Source organism: Dreissena polymorpha, chromosome 6 (genome assembly GCF_020536995.1).
Source record: "Dreissena polymorpha isolate Duluth1 chromosome 6, UMN_Dpol_1.0, whole genome shotgun sequence".
In the NCBI taxonomy this organism is placed as follows: Eukaryota; Metazoa; Mollusca; class Bivalvia; order Myida; family Dreissenidae; genus Dreissena; species Dreissena polymorpha.
In genome coordinates, this window is record NC_068360.1 from 117,023,868 (window position 1) to 117,049,500 (window position 25,633).

The following is a 25,633-nucleotide window of genomic DNA, read 5'->3' on the forward strand; positions in this document are numbered from 1 at the left end:
GTGATGTTCATGGCAAGCGTCACGTGTACCGTTAGTTGACATACGCATGCTCAAGAGATCCATGTCGCCTGCGTGATGTTCATGACAAGCGTCAAGTGTACCGATAGTTGACATACGCATGCACAAGAGATCCATGTCGCCTGCGTGATGTTCATGGCAAGCGTCACGTGTACCGTTAGTTGACATACGCATGCTCAAGAGATCCATGTTGCATGCGTGATATTAAAGGGGCCTTTTCACAGATTTCGGCATTTTTTTACGTATTCATTAAATGCTTTATATCGATAAATGTAAACATTGGATCGTAAAAGCTCCAGTAAAAAATCAAGAATAAAATTTAAAAAAGGAAAAGAACATTGCCCGGACCAGGTTTCGAACCAGTGACCCCTGGAGTCCTGAAGTAAAAACGCTTTAGCCTACTGAGCTATTCCGCCGAGTACATATTCGTAAAGTATTTTATACCTTATATAAGCAATCTTCGTAGTTTCGCCAAATTTATCGACAAAAACAGAACTCTCCAAATTATTCAATCGTTTCGCGTTGCAACGCTTTATAATTTTTAGGTTTTAAAATCGTCAAAAGATGCATATAATGGCTATATTAGACCATGGTAAATGTTCAGTATTACTGTTTCCTCACAAATATCATAACTAAAACGAAAATTTGCGAATCTGAAACAACTTTTTTCAATTTTGTCAATTTACCAAAGCGTGAAAAGATCCCTTTAATGGCAAGCGTCACGTGTACCGTTAGTTGACATACGCATGCCCAAGAAATCCATGTCGCCTGCGTGATATTAATGACAAGCGCCACGTGTACCAGTAGTTTGTATACCCGTGTTCAAGATACATAACACACGTGTTATATCAATTACAAGCGGTACATATATAGCCTTGTTCAAGAGATCGGTGTCGCCTGTGTGATAGAAATGTCAAGCGCCACGTGTACCTTTAGTTGGCGTACCTTTGTTCAAGAAATCCATATCACATACGCGATATATCAAGCGTCACGTGTACCGGTAGTTGGTGTTACCATGTTCAAGAGATCCATGTCGCCTGTGTGATAGTAATATCAAGCGTCACGTATATCTTTAGTTGGCGTACCCTTGTTCAAGACATCCATGTCACATACGTGATATTAATATAAAGCGTCACGTGTACCGTTAGTTGACATACGCATGTTAATGAGATCGATGTCGCCTGCGTGATATTAATGGCAATCTTCATGTGTAGGGGTAGTTGACATACGCATTATCAAGAGATCCATGTCGCCTGAGTGATGTTCATGGCAAGCGTCACGTGTACCGTTAGTTGACACACGAATGCTCAAGAGATCCATGTCGCCTGCGTGATATTAATGGCAAGCGTCACGTGTACCGTAAGTTGACATACGCATGCTCAAGAGATCCATGTCGCCTGCGTGATATTAATGACAAGCGCCACGTGCACCAGTAGTTTGTATACCCGTGTTCAAGATACATAACACACGTGATATACCAATTACAAGCGGTACATGTACCGGTAGTTTGTATAGCATTGTTCAAGAGATCCATTTCGCATCTGTCAACTTCATGAGAGTGCCAACCGAGATGTTTGATGAGATTCTCGCACGAGTGAGCCAAAGGATAACGAAACAGCGCAACAACTACAGACGTCCAATTGAACCAGGGATGAAGCTATCAATTGCGCTGCGGCATCTTGTGTCTGGTTCAAAGTACCGTGATATGCGATTCGGCTGGAGGGTACCCCACAACACTATTTCTCTTCTCGTGCTAAAAATAAGTACCGCTTAATTTACTATAGTGTTAAAATAAATTTAAAAAAGGCTTCTGTTAGTCATTTTAATATTTTTATATATTTTAATGTCTACGTCTAGCATCAGTTTATATGAATTGCATTGTGTTAAGTTATTGGTATAGGATAAAAGGCAAATAGATGAGGGCGCGCATTACAACACTAACCTTCTAAATTGTATAATGTAATTAGTACTGTCTTGTGCGCATATCTTGAAATGCACACAGTTATAAGAACATTTTATGAAGTAGTATATTTTTACTTTATCATCCACTCGCTAAAAGTCATGGATTATCTACTACATGTGTCATACACTTATAATCCACGCGAGCTTATTATACTGTTATCTTTTACGCGTCAGGTCTGTAGAGCAGTCATAGATGAGTATGCTGACGAGGTGATGTCGTTGCCAACACAGCTGCCGATTGCACGCGAATAGCGGACGGCTTCAGGGACAGCTGGAATATCCCCCATACTCTTGGTGCTATTGATGGCGAACATATTGCTTGCAAATGTCCACCAAGATCCGGGTCTACGTATTTTAATTACAAGAAGTACTTAACCGTTGTCCTGCTAGCCCTGTAGGATTCTGAGTACAAGTTCGTCTGGGCTGACATTGGAGGCCGTGTTGCTGCATCCGATGCACAGTTGTGGAACGATTCCGACCTGAAGGCAGCAGCTGAGAACGGAGACCTTAACCTGCCAGAACCTGAAGTTTTGCCACATGATTCTGAGGATGTGCCCTACTTTTTCATCGTTGTACGTTGTACGTTGGTGTTCGGTACTTTTCCGTTTCTCTCACGTTGGGCGAACGTTTTGTCCGGTACTAATGCATTTCACTGCCGTTTTATCCGGTAGAAGTCCTTTACTCGCACAGTCATATCCGTTAGCCGACCGTTAATTATCAGGTACATTTCCGTTAAACGTTCGTTTTTTTCCCGTTATAGCACCGGTACTTGTGCGGTAATTGTGTGTTTCCTACGCTTCACACACCGTTTGCGAGAATCTTGAGCGGCAAAGCAGGTAATTTCATCACCGGATAATCAAAATCTGCATTTTTGTGCGTTTTTTCTACGTTGCATATTCGTAAGTCGGTCTGACCGGGCCTTGTAATTTTGTAATTTGCTCAATTCGTTTCTATCTAAAATCATTACCCATATAAATCGCGTCTATTCGACGTTAACCGGTTTCATAATAACAAAACACATTTCACAATGTATAGGCTCAAACAAACTTGGAATACTTAGGGAAAACGTAGAGCAAAATAGGAGGTAGCTTCACCCAGCTCCTTTTTTTTTGGTTCATCGCTCCTGTCCCTTTAAGGCATCAACATTGAAATGATGAATATCCTCCAAACTTTAATTAATTTTGTCAAGTATTCGATAACAACACTCACGAAGCACATGTGCTTACACCTGTAATTAAATACATTTTACTTACAAATACCCTTGATATAACACATAATCAGAAAATGTCATCGTCTGTTCCGAATTTCCACACTGCTCACTTCTTTAGCAGCACCAGGCACCTTTTGGGATCCTAGATCTTTCCATTGGTATACTTTTGACTGTGTAGTACCATTTGCATTTCAATTTTCTTGTGGATGTATCATCAGCTACGAAAACTTAGTTTTCTATACGGTGTCAAGCGTTTGGGTATGTAGGAAGTTCGTCAGAAACGGTTAATGACGCTATTTTTGCATTGATACTTCATGCTGCCAAGCAATGACTGTATGCATACAGACACATCCTTAAACTCTATATCTACAGGCGTGTACGAGTACTTTAAAACCACAGCTCTTCTTAATATTCGCACAATAGTGTACTATAAATTAAATAATCTTATTATGTATCCCTGATTTGAAGTAATCTAAGACCAGAGCACATTTTCACCAACATTTCAAGTTGAAATAATAGACTCGTACTTATATTTTACAAGCAAAAAAAAATTCTGTAGGTATCAAATTATGTTCAAATAATGAAGTGTTCTCTGTCTAGTTCTCCGTATATTGAATGCGATTGTTTTACGATAAGAATACCTAATAGGTCAAACGCTTTTCCATTGCCTTTCTAAAGTCCCAGTCTTACACAGAGCAAAATTCATTTAGACAACTATCTGATTGGAATAATTTTAGGTTCATGAGGATCAATGTTGACACCAGTACTTCCTTCAACATTCAGATTTACAAAAAGCCTTATTCGTTTAATTTCTTGTTTCATAAAATACATAGTTTTGATGATTCATAAAGAGTCATTTTGATGTAAACGTCGTATTTCTTAACACTTTAGTGTGAAATTCATGAAACAACAAGATATTTGTTTGTCAGAAACACTATCAGTACGTCCCCTTCTGTGCCGCTTTGAAGCTATATATTTGACCTTGACCTTTCACCACTCAAAATATGCAGCTCCATGAGATACACATGCATGCCAAATATGAAGTTGCTATCCTCAATATTGCAAAAGTTATGGCAAATTGTTAAAGTTGGAGCAAACCAACCAACCAACCAACCAACCAACAGGGCAAAAACAATATGTCCTCCCCCCTATAGTGGAGGTGGAGGGGGACATAGAAATAACAAGATGCCTTTGTGATACACAATGTCCCCCTATATGACGTTTGACCTTGACCCTTCACTACTCAAAATGTGCAGCTCCATGAGATACACATGCATGCCAAATATCAAGTTGCTATATTCAATATAGCAAAAGTTATTGCAAAATGTTAAAGTTGGCGCAAACCAACCAACCAACAGACCAACCAATAGACCAACCAACAGACAGGGCAAAAACAATATGTCCCCCACTACTATAGTGGGGGACATAAAAAGCAAGGCAATCAAATCACATCGATAACAACGTTGAACTTCCATCATATACCTTTTTGGCAAATATGGAAGTTATGTATTAAATAATAATAACAATACAGTGTTGTTGTTTTGTCATTTATTAAGTATACAGATCATTGCAAGATTCTGATGGCTTTTCTTGAAATGCATCACCAGCCGTCTGGAACACTGAAAAAAAGGCAATGTATACTCTGTTAAGTTATGGTGAAAAACAAATTATTTGCATTTTTTGTACAAAAATAAATTAAAAAGGCTCACATATACTGCAAGCAATTCATAAGTTGCCTGCTGGTGACCCCCCCCCCCCCAACATCATTAACAATAGTGCATTGTCTGTATATTACCATCAATTCAAGATTGTATGATTCAATCTCAATGGTTTGTTTTGGTTAAAATTGGTACAATGAATCATATTTATTTTAAGCTAACTCACATGCAATAGTTACTGAGAAACGGCTCCGAATGGAAAAAAAATCTTAAATGTCAGTCTAATAAGGGGCCATAACTCTTGAGCTATGAAGGTATAAATCATTATAATGTCAGGGTCAAAAGTATTTTATGTGGTGTGTTTGTGTTGAAAGTGTTTACAGATCCATGGAAGTGTTAGCGATATGTAGAAAGAATTATAAGCATTCTACAACATGTGTCATCACTTTCAGACTCTACCTGGGACATTTCAAAGGTTATCCATCACTGAAATGAATGTAATAAGTTGAAAAAAGGCTATATTTAAGGTAATAAAAAATATATTGGTACATAATTTGAACCAAACTTCTCAGGCAGTTTCTAATAATTGACTTTAATCAAAGGTTTACCAAAAATGGAATTTTTTTAACAAACAAAAAAGGCATGCCATGGCTAAACTATTAATTAAATCTTACCTACCATAGTGATTTTATTTACAAATGATCAAAGAAATGAGTGAAAATATATACTGTCTATGCTCACAAGTGAAATAAAATCGCTACCAGAACCAACACATTTTCACTTTATTTCATGACTCTCTGAACAAATTGTATACTATTATAGTTCTTGAATACATTCATATTGGCGAATTTGGCAAGAACCAGAATGAAATGTCACTTTGATTTTCAAAAATTTGATTCTTGAATCATATAAGATTTGTTAAAGGGCATATTGACAGCTAAAACGGAATTTTATTCTCTGAAATAAATGTATGCGTTAATATGAACTTATTTATATGTTTCTTAAAGCACAGACCTTGCTTTATATATTGTAATTATGTACATTACTAATTAACAAGAGCTGTCAGAGGACAGAGCGCTCGACTATTCAAGTGCTTGACAGTATAACGTAAGCCATCATGGAGAGGGGGTATAATGTGTGTGTGTGTGGTCATTTAATAGATATTACAAAAAAAAGAAAAAAAGAAAAATTTGAGGGGGGGGGGGGGAGTCAAGGTCATTCAAAAGTCAAGGTCAAATTCAACTTGCCAGGTACAGTACCATCATGATAGTAAGAAAGTATTTGAAGTTTGAAAGCAATAGCCTTGATACTTTAGAAGTAAAGTGGATCTAAACACAAAATTTAACAAAATATTCAAAGTTACTAAGACAAACAAGAATATCAGTGAAACTGATGGATGCTCCCTGATGATGCGCTTTGTCAATGTATGTGTTAATAAACACCTAAAAAATCTATTATTAGCCTCGGTGACCTTGACCCAGTGACCTCAAACCTCATCAAAAGGTAGAGGTCCATGCAAGGTACCTACATGCCAAATATGAAAGAGATCGGTAAAGTATTGAAGGCGCTATGAGAAACGGTAGCAAAAGTGTGACAGAAGGAAGTCTATTATTAGCCTCGGTGACCTTGACCCCAGTGACCTCAAGCCTCATCAAAAGGTAGAGGTCCATGCAAGGTACCTACATGCCAAATATGAAAGCGATTGGTTAAGTATTGAAGGCGCTATGAGAAACGGTAGCAAAAGTGTGACAGAAGTAAGGAAGTAAGTAAGTAAGGAAAGACAAACTGGCAACTATATGCTCCACCGAAAAAGGGGCCATAATTCTGTCGCAATGCTTATTACAGTTGTCTGATCTTGTTTATAGATTGGGATCATGTTGGTAAAGAAGTACGCAAAATTTGAAAGCAATATGTCAAAGGACATAGAAAATATTTGAGGTTGTACGCAATTTTTAACATAGATTTATCAATAATATTCATATTCTAAGTGAAAAAAGGGCCATAATTCTTACAAAAATGCTTGATTCAGTTGTCTGCTCTTGTTTATAGATTGGTGTCATGTTGGTAAAGAAGTATGCAAAATATAAAAGCAATATGTCAAAGGACATAGGAAATATGTGAGGTGGTACGCAAACTTTAACATTCCAACGCTCACGGTAACGCCGACGCCGGGGTGAGTAGGATAGCTCCACTTTATATATATATATATATATATATATATAGTCAAGCTAAAAAAAGTTATCCCCACGAAACTTTTTGTGGGCGCAGGAAATCGTAGTAGTATTAACATATCCAGCTATGGGCATGCTCACTGACCATAATGAATAATGGAACAGTAGTTTTGTGTAGAAAATATTCATTAAGATTGTGAATGTTGTGGGCAAGATTTCGATCCCCATAAGCACTAAGACCATAATGTAATAATATTTTTTTGGCCCTTCACTAATCTTTTTAAACGATTTCATCAATGTTCCTTATACATGTACATTTATTTTTCATAAAAATCGGACATGTGGAATGTTGAATATTTGCCATTGCATAGAGAAAAACCATTGACATGCCCCCTTAAATTGATTGCAGAAAAAGTTGTAAACCAAAAACAAATAATAACAAAGAGCAGTGAAAAAAATTGGCCATTATTAATTTAATTTCAAAGAACAATGAAAATTTAAGGCAACAAGAGCTGTCAGAGGACAGCGCGCTCGACTATTCGAGTGCTTGACAGTATAACGTAAGCCATCATGGAGAGGGGGTATAATGTGGGTGTGTGGTCATTTTATAGATGATATTTAAAAAAAAAAAAAAAAAAAAATTGTTGTCTTTTTTTTTTTTAGGGGGGCGGGGGGGGGGGGGGAGGAGTTCTGGGGTGGGGCATGGGGGATGGTTTGGGTGGAGCCCATTGTGGTATGTCAGGTAAGTGTTGTTTTGTCAAAGTATGAATCAAATGTGATCATAAATCCCCTCTGATGAAACCGGTAGGGGACAATAATGAGCGGATACAAATTTAAAGGATAGAACTGAATGTTCAAACCTTTTATCTTGTTTGAACCTGATTGGTTTTGCAAATCGCATTAATTAATAGTGGTGAGCATTGGTGTTTTGTTTCTTGGTACAATGAAACGGGATATGTGATTTACTAAGAAGAATCAAAATCATAATGTGGCAAATGAATATTTATCTTCAAGTGTGAGTGATGCCAAATCCAAACTCTGCATATTGAAACAATATGGTCACCATTTGAGTGAGCTTTAAAAGAAATATTTCTTAGTGGCCTAGGACCTTTGACCTGAAAGTATAAATTCAGCATATAACCTGATTGTAGCGAGTTGTTGAATGAGCTTTCTTGCATATATACTGGTATGTGAAAATTGAGTATTAAGTGTGACTTTGACCATGAGACGAGTTATTCCAAACCTAAGCTTTCCATTTTGGCTCGTTATGCATTTATACTTCACATTGCACCCTCTTTCAATTACCTTGAAGACTCTCGTCACACCTTGGGGAGGTTGCTGCTGGGAGATAATTTTTAGGTCCAGGAAGCGCTCGGAAGCAGTCAATATAGCAGTAAGCATCTTCCAGCACCCTGTTATGGAGAGAAGAGTATTGGGGTTTATGGTGAGAACTGTGAGTGTCATTCTTTTGTACAGTTGTAGTGGCAGCCATTGTGTGAATACTCATGTAATCACTCTCACTTAAGTATCAATAGCTAATTATATATATATATATATCATTCGGAAACCATTTTACTGCTTCAGGTCACTGTGACCTTGACCTTTGACCTAGAGACCTGGAAATCAAAAGGGGTCTTCTACCAGTCATGATCAATGTACCTATGAAGTTTCATGATCCTAGGCTTAAACTTTCTTGAGTTATCATCCGCAAACCATTTTACCGTTTCGAGTCACTGTGACCTTGACCTTTGACCTAGTGAACTGATAATTGAAGGGGTCATTTGCCAGTCATGATTAATGTACCTATGCGTTCTTGAGTTATCATTCGGAAACCATTTGATGGACGGTCTGACCGACATGTGCAAAACAATTAACCCCCTCTTCTTCGAAGGAGGGCATAATAAATTAATTTTGTTCAATCTATCTATTTATCCATTAAAAAGTTCACACTTTCAAAACAAATATAATACAAACTTGGTCATCAACAATAATAAAATACCCCTGCTGTCCCTGTGAATGTTAATGAGCGAGGATCAAGGAATCAAGACCATTACTCTTGGATGTGAAATCAATGCAAATAAAAATTGTGTTTTGAAAATCTTCTTTTCATGCTGATCACATATTTACAAGTTTGAATGGATAGACAAATCCACAACAGACCAACCAACATACAGACTCCAATATACCAGGAATAACCCCACATACCGCATTGACACAGAATATTTTGCATGCTTAGCATGTCTTCACAAGATAAGAAAAACATATTTACATGTTTGGCGATTTTAAGAGTTATTATGCAATTGTGACCTTGACCTCAGAGATATCGACAATTCTTTGGCATGACACACCGTTCAATGATGGTAAACAAATGTGCATTTTTTTTGTTTAATCTCACAATGAATGACATAGTTATGGCCCAGATAAACTCACAACCAAACTTAGATAGATATTCAGTCACTATTTATTCCAAAAATTTGTGTTGAAAGCCTGTCGACAGGTGTCGCAAGCCAGTGTTATAGGACCTAAAGTCAAAATCAATGTGACCTAATTTTTCGGCCCGGCATGGCCCACGTTTGAAGTTGGCCTAGAGATCATCTAGATTAAACTTTTGACCAAGTTTGGAGAAGATCGGATGAAAACTACTTGAATTAGAGAGCAGATACCATACTGAATGCTAAAAAACGCACAAAGTGACCCTGTGACCTAGTTTTTAGTCCGGCATTGCCCATGTTAAAACTTGGCCTAGAGATCATCTAGATAAAATTCTAACCAAGTTTGGTGAAGATTGGATGAAAACTACTTAAATTACAGAGCGGACAGCATGATGAATGTTTTAAACGCACTAAGTGACCCCGTGACCTAGTTTTTGACCCGGCATGACCTATATTCAAACTTGACCTAGACATCATCTACATACAACATATGACCAAGTTTGGTGAAGATCCAATAAACACCTTGAATTAGAGAGGGGACACTTAATACAGAGCCATCGACAGACAGACAAGGTCACTCCTATATACCCCACTATACTATGTTTCTGGGGATATAATAGCAAATAATCAAGAAATATAAAACAAGATAATCTTGATAATAATAATTAATACTCAAGCAACAAACATATGAACCAGGTATCGCATTGTGGAGCACTAACCAGTTTTTACTGCGGAAGACGACAAGCTTCATTCTGTGTGTGATGGGCGGTTGGGAACCATACCCTTCAATATGAAAACTTGCCAGCTTCTAAGTGTTCCACACAGAGGTCAGCACCTTCACTGTCTCCAGCTCAATCTCTAGGTACACCTACCTATATATGCAAAAATCAATTGAGTGAAACCACTAGTTTGATTATCCATTAGATGCATTCTTGATCAAACATTAGAGCAGTAGTACCCGTGTGATTTACAATATGGGTATTTTTACTGGATGCTGTAAAAATAACAGTTTGCTTTTGTTCACATCAATGACCATGATAACACATTAATGGCTATAAAAGAAATAATGAAATTAGCTGAACAAACGCGAGTTATCAACAACCTATGGCAGAACTAGCAAAACCATCAGTACAGTTTACAAAAAAAAATGCTTCTTTTGAAAAATGGGTTGTTTGTACAGTAACTGTAACACTATTTACTTACTTACAGTTTCGTTTCACATTCATATGCATTTTCTAAATTTTGGCATTTAAATTACATAAAAAATATGAGTGAAAATAGTTTCATGCATCGTCAGTTTTAAACAAGAGTGCCAAACTGTCACAAGATATGCCCTTTCGAAGGTTTTGGACACCATGCTCAATGCTTGAAATGCACTAAGTGACCTCGAGACCTAGTTATTGACCCGGCATGACCCATATTTAAACTTGACCTAGATATCATTTAGTATAACATCTGACTAAATTTGGTGAAGATCATATGAAAACTACTTCAATAAGAGAGCGGACACCATGCTAAATACTTGAAATGCAATATGTGACCTTGTGACCTCGTTTTTGACCCTGCATGACCCATATTCCAACTTGACCTACATATCATCTAGACACAACTTCTGACCAAATTTGGTGAAGATCGGGTGAAATCTACTTCAATTAGAAAGCAGACACCATGCTAAATCCTTGAAATGCACTAAGTGACCTCGTGACCTAGTTTTTGACCCGGCATGACCCATATTTTAACATGACATAGATATTGTCTAGACACAACTTCTGACCAAGTTTGGTGAAGATCGGATGAAAACTATTTAAATTAGAGAGCGGACACTGCTGTGGACGCCGTCCGCCAAGGGTGAAACTATAATACGTCCCGTTTTTAAAAACGGGCGTATAAAAAAAGGAGAGCATAAGATTTGGCTGTGTGAGAGGGTGTTTTGCTGCGTAAATGCGCGACTCTCACGCTGAATGCCCGATACTTGACAGGCGCATGAATGTTGATGCAAACTACTTCAATTAGAGAGCAGACACCATGCTAAATCCTTGAAATGCACTAAGTGACCCCGTGACCTAGTTTTTGACCCGGCATGACCCAAATTCGAACTTGACCTAGATATTGTCTAGACACAACTTCTGACCAAGTTTGGTAAAGATCGAATGAAAATTATTTGAATTAGAAAGCGGACACGAAAAGTGTGACAGACTGACAGACAGTGCGAAAACTATATACCCCCTTTTCTTCGAAAGGGGGCATAAAAATAACTTATCCATAGACATCGGATGTATTTTGTAATGGGAATGCTTTGGAGATTACCATAACATTCTGTGCACACGTAAAACCTTTATGAAGAATCCTCAACATTAAAGATTTATTAATATTTTTGAAAATTAAGCAAACATTCATTTTTTTCCATGAAAGCATTACAATTATGGCTTTTTATAAGTATAATATGATGTATGAAATAGTTTTTTTCTTTTTAATTTTAAGTTAATGTTGAACCATTCAATCACTTTAAAAACATTGCAAGTTATTGCATTTCCACAAAGCAAATGAATCTTAGCAGGTAAATTCAATGAATTTATCATTGGTACCCCCAGCTGATAATTTTAAAAATCTGTATAGAAGTTCACCAGATGATGTTTTATGCAAAATATGTATGTTCGCACTGCAGTTTTTGAGAAGAATATTTTTAAGTGTTCATTATATATATATTATAGAAGGAAAACAAATTTGATCAGAGGGTGGGGCAAATATGATCCAATGATACTTGAACAATCTTGGTGAAGGTCCACAAGATGAACTTTCATGCCAAATATCTTTGCTCTAGGCCTTGTGATTTATGAGAAAATTTTTGTTTTTGAGGTTTTTTAATATACTAATAAGGAAATTACATTTCCCTCCCCAGTGGGGCAATTTTGACCCCAGGAACATAGTTTGAACAATCATGGTACAAGTCCCACCAATTAACCTTTGAACTCTTAAGTGTAATCTTGAGTTTGGAGATTTTGACGTAATTCATTCTTATGACACACCGTCGAGTGATGGTGAACAAATGTGCTTAATGATTTTAAAATCTTACAATGAATGACACAGTTATGGCCCGGACAAGCTCATTTATGGCCATTTTTTACTTTTGAACTAAAAGTGTGACCTTGACCTTCGAGATTTCGACATTATTCCTTCCCATGCAACACCGTCAAATTATGGTGACACATGATTTTAAATTGAATTTAATTCTGACAATGAATGACATAATAATGGCCCAGACAAGGTCATTTATGGCCATTTTTGACATTTGAACTCAAAGTGTGACCTTGACCTTTGAGATATTGACGTTTTCTTGAGCAGTGACCGGCCGTGTCATGATTGTGAACATTTATTGTAAGTTATTTGAAATTCCTCCAATCAATAACAGACTTACGCTCCAGACAAGCCTAACCCGGACTTTCATACTGACGGACTGATCCACATACACCAAACCGCCAACTGTGACAAATATGTCGAGCTCTCCATAAGTGGGCTCGACAAAAAATCGACTTGCCCACAGGTAAAGGTCCACCACACAATGTTTCATGCTAAATATCTCAGCCCAAGGCCTTGCAGTTTCAGAGTAGATTTTTTAAGTTTTTTCTTTTGGTTGCCAGGGCAACAAGGATTTCATGGAAAACAATTCTTGGAGCAACATTGAAGGAGCTTCATGCCAGGAATATTCCTGCCAGTTTCATCAAGCTTTGTCCAAAGGTTTAGTAGGAGATATTGTTTAAGTAAAAATGTTGACATATAGACACACATCGCAAAACAGACAAAGACCAGCAACAATAACTCAAGTTGAGCTATAAAGGGTACATCTCTGAAATGACTAAATCATCCTGATGACTCTTATGCAAGAACCACTGAAAAATGATAACAAATTTGATCTAATTTGAATTTCACTAAATTCATACACCAACATATGCAGACAGAAATTTGACATTTTCAATCAATTAAGGGGCCATAACAGTTTAATTTTACAATGGCTTCAAGGCCTTTCCCCCATTTGGAATGTCAAAATGAACTTTTGCATTATAGTTTATCTGTCTTCAAGGTAACAATCTGGTAAAAATATTATACATAAGACAAGTCGGTCAATTAACAGGCGAACAGCTTGGTTGTATACTTAAATAAACCCAATTTTAATGCCTATTAACTTCAAGTTTCATTCAATTCTATGCAATTGCTACTGAAAAACAACTCTGGTCTGAAAAGTAATGTAGGGTTATCTTTTCGAATCAATACTAGGCTTATTTATATTACATACCCTCAGGTTTGTATACATGCCAGTTCAGGAGGCGTTATAGAGCGCTATCAGTTAAATGATTATTCCCCGAATATCTTTCAGGTGTGCCAGCTGGGGGCTCCTGGATCACCTTGATCGTTTTCACTACATGCTCACTCTCAGTGAAGTGGCGCTCCAGGTTTGCGTCCGTCAGGATGGCCGCACTCTCCTCTACCCTCCGAACAACCTCGCGACGGCTCTTATCCAGGCAGGTTGAGGTCAGGAAGCCTGTGAGAAGGAGATCGGCCGAAAAAAAAAATAAAGCTAAACAAGCAAATTTGTTAAATTGATATCCCCCGCCAATATGCTTCTGGACACAAAAGTGTTATATTTGACACTCAAAAAAGCATTTTTTCAAGATACAAAGGGCCAAAACCCCGTAATTAACAGACTGTGTACAATGCCATTTGGCGTGCATCGTCCTCTTATCCATATATATACTCATACCAAGTTTCAATGAAATCGGCCAAAGCACTTTCAAGATATGGCTCTCGACACAAAAGTGCTGGACGGACGGAAAGATGGACGGAAAGAACAGACAGAAAGACGCCAACGCCAAAACATTAATAAGTAGATGTCCAAGAAGAATGAATAATTTACATAAATCAAATCCTAAGTTTACGCTTACATTGTTCAATGTGCGGGCGTCCGCTAGACCATTCCCTCGCACCACTTCAGGAAGTTCTTGATTGCCGTTAGTGCATTCCGCACCGTCTTCAGCTGGTGAGTGGTGTTGAGGAACTGTCGTGGACCTCCATATGGCCCATCCACAACAGCATGTCACTCAACACCACTCCTTCCAAGTAGCCAGACAGGGCCAGGAACCGGTTGATCTTCATGTTGACCTCTTGTGTTTTCGACTCGTTTGCCAACCCACCTGGCCTGCTCCGCAGGAACATGTAGTCTACATATGAGTCAACGATTGAAACTGCAACAAGTATTATTGGATGATATTCTATGCTAGATGGTGAAATCGCATATAATTTAACTAACAACCAGTAATTCCAAAGTATTATAAATAAATAATATTTATCTTAAATTTTAATGTACTATATATTTCCTCACGGTTTTTAATATATATACATGTAACAATAATAATGACTATCAATTGAAATGTATATAATTAAAAAAAAATCTGGGAAAACAGGGCTTAATGCACCAAGTACTGGTTCTACCCCGAAAACGGACTCAAAACTTTACACTATATAAGCAATCCATATTGTTACTTGCAGCTTCTCCGACCATGCATCACCCTTGCATTGGGTTCCAGGCTCAGGCAGTATTTCGGCATTAGGAATGAAAAGTCCTCTTCCTCCTCCTCCTCATCCTCCACCTTCTCATCCTCCTATGCCGAGTCATCATGAGTGGCGAGTCTGCTGGTCACCTTTCCTGAAGTTTTCGCGTCCTGTAAATGACGTTAAAATGTAAAAGCTACAAATCGTTTGGTATGGTTTTGTATTAGACATTGATAGAAATATGAGAAATTAAATACAAAAACCACACGAACACAATTTAACACTTACTTTCCGGAAACGGCCCTCTTGTGTAAACAAAATTGAATGTCCCAGCCTCCATTTTGTGCTCCTGTTCTAGATGACGCAGCCGGTCAATCACCGACCGGTCGCACAGCCAGCAAGAGTAGTAATTCCTCGGCTTTGTCTTCTTCACTTTCCGACCGGTCTTAGCACGTGCCTCTGACATCAACGGCTTCATGGGGTCTGCCGTCAGCGCTTGCACCCAGCGAACGTGGTCTGTTACCCGGAGGTACACAGTCGTGTTGCCTTTTACCACGCAAATGGGGCATTGCCTTGGGATAGGCTTTGCGTTTGGTGTCTGAAATATTAGTTTGAAATGTGTACGAAGCAGGTGGCTATCAATATATATGATTCATTAAGAGATGATGAGATAACGGACCCAGTTAATTGATTGAAATAATGATTATGTGATTGAAGCTGTTATGCTAGGGTAAAATACCAAGGAATGTGTATAGATATTGTTAACTTTTTTTTAATGGTGTTAAAAATGAATATTTTATTGCAATATTTGCACATGCTTTGTTTTATTTTACAAAGTAATCACTATTAACCTTAAGTTTATTCTCATGAAAAAAACATACCATTAAATAGCAATACTGATTACTTTATCTATTTGAGTGACATTAAGAGTGACCATGTACATGTATATATCAATCTATACTGTCTAACCCCCCTTGCAGATATTATTGACAGGTAAATATAATATTATATACCGTCTTATAACGATTCAAGACTTGGCCAAAATAAGGCCCCATTCCCTCAACAAAAAAGTATTAATTTTTCGCCAGATAAAAATTCACCCGACACTCAAGCAAATTAATTGCCCTAGACCCAGAATTGTCAAGTTTAAAATGTTTAAAACTAAATAGAATTGTTATGTATTTAATTTGGCGGTGATTAAAAAAACATATTATATTGTTTCTCATGTTTGGTTTAAAGTCCAAATTTTTTTTTTAATGATGCCCTATTTCCCCCGCCTCAGGGTACAGGTATCATTAGGCATTCTGAATCAACATTTTCATCAAAAACAATGATTCTTCATTCTTTACAGGCTGGGGGATTAAATTTTTAGAAACAACAATAACCTTTCAAATCGCATACCAAACGTTAAGACTTTTTAAATGAAAATGTGGATTCAGAATGCCTAATGATTCGGAATACCTTGACAAACTGTACCGTTACCCCAAACCCTGAGGTAGCTGTGGCGTAAAGGATATGGTGTCCGCCTAGCAACCAGGAGGTCACGGGTTCGATCCCCACTGTGAAAGCGTTCTTTAGATCTTCCCTATAGACACTAAGTACTGGTTCTAGGCACCGGAAACAAAATTTACAGCTTTTTCAAATAAGTCCTATGCAATCAAACTAAAATATACAGGTTTGAACTAAACCAGAGGGAGATCTCTGCATGATGCATGTTAGTCTTATTTATAAGACGCGCGAGATACTTTACCCATATAAAAAGTAGCTTAATATTTAAGAGCGTCAAAAATTTGGACTAGATGCATGTATGCAATATCCCAGTGTGACCCAAATTCGAAGGGTGTAAAGAATCGAATGTAATGGACCGAAATTCGACGATGTAACGGTTACATGAAGCAATATTTAGCAAATAATGAAAGAAATAATGAAATGTTTAATAGCAGAAAATAATAATTTTAAACTCGGCTGTATTACTTTGAAATGATTCAAAGACAATAATCATCCATTTAATCAATATAAATAGAACATCGTCGAATTTGGGGTGCGGTAGGATAATGTATGGTTTCCAGTATTTACTATGGGGAAGAACTATTGTTGGCAAAATATTTCACTTCAAGAATATGTTTGCGTATCAGATATCAAATATGTACAACACAAAACCAATACAATTGTGTTACTGTTATGAATAATACAATTTAAAAAAATGTTTTTTTTCTCCGTTTATTACTTTCACTGAATCGAAGGGTTGTAGTGTTTTCACCCGGCTAGCTATTCGTGGGTTTTAATGCAATTATCACAACCGCTAGCAAAGATAATATACTAGACTACTCACATGGGCATCGACTGGAATCCACGTCTGGACGGCACCAATCGTCCTCGTCGTCTTCGAGGGAACTTGTCGGCTTCACGCGTCGGCTCGTCGGGTACACTCGTCGGCTCGTCGGGTGCACTCGTCGGCTCGTCGGGTACACTTGTCGGCTCGTCCACGTCACGAAATGGCACTATACATGTACTTCTTGGAATACACTTCCAGGCAAACACGTACTTAAACACACAGTCACCGGCTTACATACACAGTCACAGACTCACTTATATCTTCTGGGAATGGCCTTCCAGGTAAATACGTGTTGAACGCACATAAAATACAATATAATACAATACACACAGGCTCACAGCTAGACACTGGCTTACATACACAGGCTAAACCCCCTGGAACTACTTACGTACTCAGGGTTACACGCACAGGTTCACAATTACAGGCTCACAGTTACCGACACACATATACAATACAATACCATATAATACAATATAAACTATACGCAGGCTCACTATTTCACACACAATACTCACATAGGGACATAGGCACATAAACACATCTACTCACCTCAACGTCCCGTGCACAAGAGACCGTACAAACTCGTGCTGCCCAGCATGCACTATATCGATTTGTCGCTGGTTTCCAGTCACGAGGTATGTGCGCGTTTTGTAGGCCGGGTCCCGGCACAACACTCCTCCCACTTTTCTCCTTTTGGGACGACGCCACACAGCAAAGGAATCGTACCGGAGCTACCGATGAAGTAATAGTGCCCCTCGCGTAAGCACCTTGACCTAACACCTCAATGTTAGGTCTGCATGCCGGCCAGCTTTCGTCCGACCTCTCTTTCTGCGCAACGTCTGCAATATACCACAACTAAAATTAATTCATCTCCATTAAATGTCAATAACCCCTTTTTCATAATCTTAGAATAATAACCAACAATAACCCACAATTGGTTATGCCTTGGTGCAAATAATTAAATTAAATCAATAGTCACTGTGACTGCTTTTAATTTGATGATGCATATAAGCCTAAAATTGTGTAAAAACAAATCTGCCAAAAAATTCGCCTTCTTTTTCAAAACAAGGTCCTGTAACTCCTGTCCTTTTCTTGTCTACACAATGAATGGACAGGAGCACCCACCTTACAACCTATTTTCACCAATTTTAACAAATAACATAAATGCGACAAATACATCCGCTTTGCAGCACACATGAGAAGGTCCTCACCCCCACATGGAAATGCATTATCTACAATAAAAATCATCTTGGTTATATTATACAAGAATTTTAACAAAGGGACTACGAATGCGTTAAATACATATCTAAGTGGCAAAAGGTTAAAAGTATAAGAATAAAAATAATCTTATTTTTGTCCAAGTATAATACCTTTAATTGCTTTTAATGTTACAAATTCATTTTATTGACATTATCTGGAGGGAAATACAACTAAAATAAAACAAAAACTATTGTACCCACTACACTCCTCCCACTTTTCTCCTCTTGGGCCGCCGCCATCATGGTAATCGTACAGTCGCACCCAAGGCAGAAAAGACAGAGACTCAAATGGGACTATGATTTCCCCCTTCCCGCAGGCACAGGAGTGCCTTTGCCAAGCGGGGTACATACAGACCGCTGCATTCTAGCGGTTAGTGACCAATATGTTTCTTGCATATTTAAAATTCCATCAAATTAGTAAAATAAAAAAGAACATTCTTGTCGGCTATCGTCTGACAATTACTTAATCAAGAAAAAACATTATTGTTGGCTTTCGTCCAACAAGTACATTCCCTTATGTATTAGAATGTGGAGATCCCACTGAGAAATAATGTACTTTACAAAAATAAAAACAAAATAAAGTGTACATGCACCTGGAAACACCTCCGGCCATTAACAAAAAATGAAATTGATGCATCATGACAGTTGCCGTCAAGCATGGTCACGTAAAAAATTCAAAAGACCTGCAAATATTGTTTAAAAGAACAATTCCGGGAAATACCACTTCCGGCCACAAACAGTATGGAGTGTGACAGTGGTCGTCCGACAATGTCACATCCGACCATAAGGGAAACCAGACTTCACGGGAAATAATCAAACACATCCGTGATTGTGCAAAGCACTACTTAGCGCGGTAATACAAACATTACAGGAAGTAAAGCGCGGACGGCACAAGATAATTTGGGACGACACTTTATGCCTATTCATTAAACCCTCATTTCGCAGAGCACTGCTCAGATTTATTTCAAGTTTATAGTTCCAACAATATTGCAATAAAAGACTGGGCTTAAACTGAGACAATAGGACATATATATATATTCAAAACAATCTAATCAAATTAATCAAAATGTTTAAGAGAACTATTACTTTTATACTTAGGTAATATTCATTTATTGTATGGAGGTAGTACATGTGGAGTTCTTATTAAGTATTTGGGCATACTATTATGATATAAAATATATCTCCCAGGAAACAATCATCAATCATTTATAAATGAATTTATTTAATGAACTTTGTCTTCATTCATCCATTAAAATTTTCAACATTACTCTAGAACTTAGTTTCATATGAACTATGCTTTTACTATAACTACAACTAAAGTAACTACTACTACAGCAACAACTTTTACTACTACTTACTACTTCTATTACAACTACTACTACTACTACTACTACTACTACTACTGCTACTGCTACTGCTAATACTACTACTACTACTACTGCTACTGCTAATACTACTACTACTACTACTGCTACTGCTACTGCTAATACTACTACTACTACTACTACTACTATTACTACTACTACTACTACTACTACTGCTACTGCTACTTCTGCTGCTGCTGCTTTTAGTGTTACTACTAGAGTATACCCTTACTATAAAAAACATTTTGATCCAACAATCCTATTTCAAATCTACTTTTATAACAAATACTACTACCACCAATCATAGTGTTGGCTTTAAATTGTAAAAATGCAATATTTCCAAAAAACATTGAATATGTCTTAACACAAGCAAATTTATTATAATCAAAATGTTTAAGAGAACTATACTTTTGTTATTCTGCGTACAACGTAATACATTAACAACACCGCGAATAGGATAGAGTTTCCAGTAATTAAACATCAGAGTAGTAAAGAGGATCACAAAAATAGGTGACCATACCGCTGTTTAGTATTATGTGACTGCAACGTTACTGTAATTGTTTAAATTGGGGGAATATTGTATTTTTAATTGTTTTCCTAGTTTTACTAACAATTAACCTCGCCATTTACAATGTTAGGCGGAACAGATTTTGGAAGTTAGACACTCTGGTGGTCGCCAACCTAATTTCCAACGCTGGGACCGCTCCCAGCGGCGAGAACTAGAGGGTCGCCACCCTCTTAAGCCACGCCTAACAGGCCTTCGAAATTCATCCTCCCTTCTTTTGTCCGGGGCAACTCGGTATCCGGATGCGCCGACCCCTCGGTTGTCACCCGCGGCGATTCCGTATCCGGTCGCACACTTCCGGCGGTACGCCGCAGCGACATCAGCCGGATCCACATGTCCGACGGTCGGTTTGGCCCCATCTCCAGTGGCCGACCTGGCCATCTCTCGCGCTGCCTGGCCAATTTCCCCTCCCTGGGCAACTTCTGCCGCCTCTCGGCTGGCTGCTTCCGCAGACTCCCCGTACACCCGTTGTACGCGAAATGCATCCACGCACACAGGATCCCCATGGTCTCCTTCAGTGATATTGCCAATGACCATCCCTGGATCACTGACGACATCTGGCACTGTTGGCAGCACCAAGGGAACTGCATCGTGCACGTCCTTGGCATGCTGCACCTTCATGCAGAACTGGGAAACCGGACCTAGCTGGTTTACATGATCCACTTCCGGTTGGCCCAACTGCTTAGTCGTCGCAGCTACCACAACGGGCTCCTTCTCCTTATGGTTGGGCAAGGACATGGCATGGAAATGTCCCCAGTTGGAACCATATCTGCCGCGATACGATCCCTCAGGGCGGACTTTTGAATTTTGGTTCCGATGCCCACGTAAACCTCCGCCACCCGCACCCGCAGGATACATAACCTGGCGTTGGTCGTCGTACCACCGGTTCCGGACCTTCCCTGGGTAGGAGCACTCCACAGGGTATTCGGCATAGCCTTTTTTATTTCGAAACGGCTTACCCGGTTGTCGGACAACGGGATCAACGGCCGAACTTCCAAAAGAGTTTGACAATCTCTCCACAGCATCCAGCAACTTCTCGACCACCTGGGTCAATTTATCGACCGCCGACACACTGACCTCATCCGCAGTGGGTGCTTTCTTCACCTCGTGAACCCACCTTGACTCTTCTTGCTCAGTCTCCTGGGTAGGGGCACATGCAAATTGAATGTGATGGAACATTCTAATTTTTTCAATTGCCTCTCCTATCGACTTTGGTTGCTGCATGCTCACCTGCAGGCGTGCTTCTTTGTCATGTAGCCCATAGCAAAACTTTGCCACTGCCTGCTCGGTGGCGTATGTTTGGGGCAGATCTCGGAATGCCTTAGTGGCTAGCGTGAGTACGCGATCTGACCACTCATCCAATGATTCTCCTACCGCCTGAGAAATCGCCTGGAAACGCCCTTGCGCAGTAGCAGGGAGCTCTTTGGCGTCGAAACGCTCTTCCAGACGATGCAGTAACTCCTTATAAGGGACAGTTTTCCTGCCGTCAGTTAATACAGCATAGAAGTCCGCAGCTTTTCCCACCAAACACCAAACCAACCCATCAGCGCACTCATCATCTGACCATTGGTGCAAATTGGCATAGCGCTCAAACTTGCCCCGGAAAACTGGCCAATTGCTTCGACCATCAAACTGTAAGGTTTTAGGTATTCGGGTAATCACATCCCGAGTAGCAGGGTTTGGTGTAGTTGCAGGCAGGAGTGCAATAGGAAGGCTCGGTATTACCGGCGGGTTGATGAGCGCCAGAGTAGCCTGCTGATTGGGTAGGCTAGGTGGGTTTATGGGCACTGGATTAGCAGGCTGATTTTGTACCGGCTGATTAATGGGTACCAATGTAGCAGGCTGATTGTACATGCTAGGTTGGTAGATAGGTACCAGGTTAGCAGGCTGATTTTGTACCGGTTGGTTAATGGGTACCTGGTTAGCGGGCTGATTTTGTACCGGTTGGTTGATGGGTACCAACGTAGCAGACTGATTTGGTATGCTAAGTTGGTTAACGGGCGCCAGGTTAGCAGGCTGATTGTACATGCTATGTTGGTTAATAGACGCCAACGTAGCAGGCTGATTGTATATGATAGGCTGGTTTATCGGTACCTGGGGTTTTGTAAAAAGGGGCAATGGTTCCCTCATTCTAACCTGAAGCTCTTCCCAGCAAGCCGTGATATCCGCCTCCAGGTCGGATATCTGGGAAGCAAGCTCGGCCTTTACCAGATCCTGAGCATAGGGCCCCTCCTTTCGGACAGGCATACCTACCCCCCACCTTTCGTGCGAGTCAACTGATCCACCTAATAACAACCGCCCCATCCCTTCATCATGGATTTCATCCCCTTCCCCAAAGGCCTCAGCCAACAACATTGGGTTAGGACGGAAGTCCAACAACCGCATATCCTCTCGATCCAGAGGTCGCCGAATAATCACTCCCAACGAGTCTGGGGACAGGTTCCCCGTAATCTCCCTAAACTGCACAATGACCTTAGCCAATTTTGGCCCCACCCCCGGAATAGATGTCAATACATTGGGAGGGTCAAAATTTACTCGTATTAATTGTGGCCCCGGTGAGCGACTCTTGCTGCCCACGCAACTCATCATTGCCAATTTATTTATTTAAAATTAAAAAATACTTCGGAAAAATAAAATTCCAATCAGCGTAGAACTGGACGACAATTAACATAAAATTGCTCACTAAGAAACGATAAATAAAATCGCTACCGCTGTTGTTCCTTTACATAATTAATCGAAAACTGCAAATAAAAAACACGTCGCTTTAACTTTACGTTAAGCACCAATTTCCCGGGACCCAGTTTACATTCGCAATAACACTGCTCTAAAAAGAATTATATATAGACAAAACTCGTGCCCGTAAACTTCTATTTCCTCGGACTTTACTGATACAAAGCAGTCAACCGAACACGTTTATTATGAACTGTTGCGCACAGAATTCGCGCCAACTAATCACGGGAAATTGCCAAATAAAAAACACGTGGCCGTCCGTTGATTACACAAGCAATGAACCTGTTACAAACAGCATTGGACAATCACGTTTTTTAACAAATATTTCGCCAACTGATAACACGGCCGGCGAATGTGAACAATGAAAAAAACTATGATGCCGTCTGTTTTTACACACGACTAAAAATAGACGAAAAATGCGTGCAACTGTTAAATTATAGAAATAACGTTTTAAAACGAACACAGAACTTTAAATTAAGTTTGATGCGACGGTCCAAACTAAATTTCACGATGCCGATTTATTTGCAACAAAGTTATATATAGAACTAGCCTAACCGTTAAAACACAATTACACAAACCCCACCCGTACTACCATTGTAGTGTTTTCACCCGGCTAGCTATTCGTGGGTTTTAATGCAATTATCACAACCGCTAGCAAAGATAATATACTAGACTACTCACATGGGCATCGACTGGAATCCACGTCTGGACGGCACCAATCGTCCTCGTCGTCTTCGAGGGAACTTGTCGGCTTCACGCGTCGGCTCGTCGGGTACACTCGTCGGCTCGTCGGGTGCACTCGTCGGCTCGTCGGGTACACTTGTCGGCTCGTCCACGTCACGAAATGGCACTATACATGTACTTCTTGGAATACACTTCCAGGCAAACACGTACTTAAAACACACAGTCACCGGCTTACATACACAGTCACAGACTCACTTATATCTTCTGGGAATGGCCTTCCAGGTAAATACGTGTTGAACGCACATAAAATACAATATAATACAATACACACAGGCTCACAGCTAGACACTGGCTTACATACACAGGCTAAACCCCCTGGAACTACTTACGTACTCAGGGTTACACGCACAGGTTCACAATTACAGGCTCACAGTTACCGACACACATATACAATACAATACCATATAATACAATATAAACTATACGCAGGCTCACTATTTCACACACAATACTCACATAGGGACATAGGCACATAAACACATCTACTCACCTCAACGTCCCGTGCACAAGAGACCGTACAAACTCGTGCTGCCCAGCATGCACTATATCGATTTGTCGCTGGTTTCCAGTCACGAGGTATGTGCGCGTTTTGTAGGCCGGGCACCGGCACAACAGGGTTAACAGAACCCAAGGCGAACATGATGTAGTGCGAACACAAGGCTACGGGTCGAAACCCATTAATAAAAATATATGCAATGACAACATAAGTATGGGGTCAATATACAAAAGATACCGTCTAATTATTTGGACACAAACCACAGTTTACCAACCACTCAAAATGGCGGCGACATCTACTTTCACTTTAACCATTTACTGCGCCCGCCACTGAGCATGCGCATACTTGGTTTTACATGCTATTTTTAGTTGGGCGACGGTGGACCATCGTCCATATGCGTACACGCCAACTGTCATTAGTTTAGTTATCTTGCACACAGTCGCATTTATTATGCAAACGTCAATACAATAAAACACAATCAATTAACATTGAAAATAATAAAATTATCAAAAATGTAGTCTCTTTTCACTTAACAAAATAATTAAGTCAATCACAGTTACGTTATGAACCATGGCTTTGCCGCGATCGTCAAGTGTATTTTGTATTCTACACTAAAAATATGAAACGTATCCAATAAAAACAAAATACGTTATTTCAACTGTAAAACATCTTTGTACACATTTTACAAAATTATAAACCTTTTATCCATTGAATATAATTAAAAGGCATCAAAGATTCAATATCGTCACCTTCGTTCAACGATGCTAAGGGTGTGCATAATAAAGATTGCATTCATTCATTTAACTGCGAATAAAATTGTACACTAGACATTTAAGTACCACCCCCACCTTCCCCTAACGAGAGCGTGGTAGCCTCTTAAGAGAATCGATGAAGCGAACACTAGGATTGGAAAATGCCTGAAGGTGTTGACCTAGCCCAACTAACCTGTACATGCTTAAGTGTGCTGGTACAAAGACCTATAAAATACGTATTCTACAGGTCTTTGGCTGGTAGAAAGCTAGCTGGCTTCAACGGCGTGTAACATTTTAAGAAAGGATTAGTTGCATACTTGGTGATTAAATAAGGTTTTAAATACAAACATATTAAATAGGAACACTCAAGGGGTAAGTTTCAGTGTATGTGTT

At 39.3% G+C, this 25,633-nt stretch overlaps 1 protein-coding gene and 1 long non-coding RNA gene across 19 annotated transcripts; one reads left to right on the forward strand and one right to left on the reverse strand.

The window, feature by feature from the left end:
- Positions 1 to 4,723: 4,723 nt before the first annotated feature.
- Positions 4,724 to 24,888, reverse strand: LOC127833277 (uncharacterized). 18 transcript variants are annotated; one of them, XR_008027299.1, is made up of 10 exons: positions 24,483 to 24,604; positions 23,930 to 24,141; positions 17,328 to 18,169; positions 15,284 to 15,593; positions 14,987 to 15,165; positions 14,389 to 14,688; positions 13,759 to 13,988; positions 10,171 to 10,319; positions 8,325 to 8,431; positions 4,724 to 4,809 (listed from the first exon to the last, which is right to left on the reverse strand). XR_008027299.1 is itself a non-coding variant. In XM_052358443.1 (9 exons), exon 1 carries the CDS (start codon positions 23,105 to 23,107, stop codon positions 20,588 to 20,590), a length of 2,520 nt encoding a protein of 839 aa, XP_052214403.1. In that variant the 5' UTR covers positions 23,108 to 23,920; the 3' UTR covers positions 4,724 to 4,809; positions 8,325 to 8,431; positions 10,171 to 10,319; positions 13,759 to 13,988; positions 14,389 to 14,688; positions 14,987 to 15,165; positions 15,284 to 15,593; positions 17,328 to 17,496; positions 17,880 to 20,587. The 18 variants fall into 18 exon arrangements, 6 of the variants coding, with proteins under 6 accessions (XP_052214403.1, XP_052214402.1, XP_052214404.1 ...); XR_008027308.1 differs by lacking the exons at positions 17,328 to 18,169; positions 23,930 to 24,141; positions 24,483 to 24,604 and adding exons at positions 16,478 to 16,602; positions 24,749 to 24,763; XR_008027303.1 differs by lacking the exons at positions 17,328 to 18,169; positions 23,930 to 24,141; positions 24,483 to 24,604 and adding exons at positions 16,457 to 16,602; positions 24,749 to 24,763.
- LOC127833279 (uncharacterized) lies at positions 8,348 to 10,438 on the forward strand. Its single transcript, XR_008027311.1, has 2 exons — positions 8,348 to 8,472; positions 10,148 to 10,438. It is a non-coding gene; the product is annotated as an uncharacterized LOC127833279 (long non-coding RNA).
- Positions 24,889 to 25,633: the final 745 nt, after the last annotated feature.

Coding starts and splice junctions, on each gene's coding strand:
- LOC127833277 (XM_052358443.1), bottom strand. CDS start 23,107: ATGATGAGTTGCGTGGGCAGCAAGAGTCGCTCACCGGGGCCACAATTA.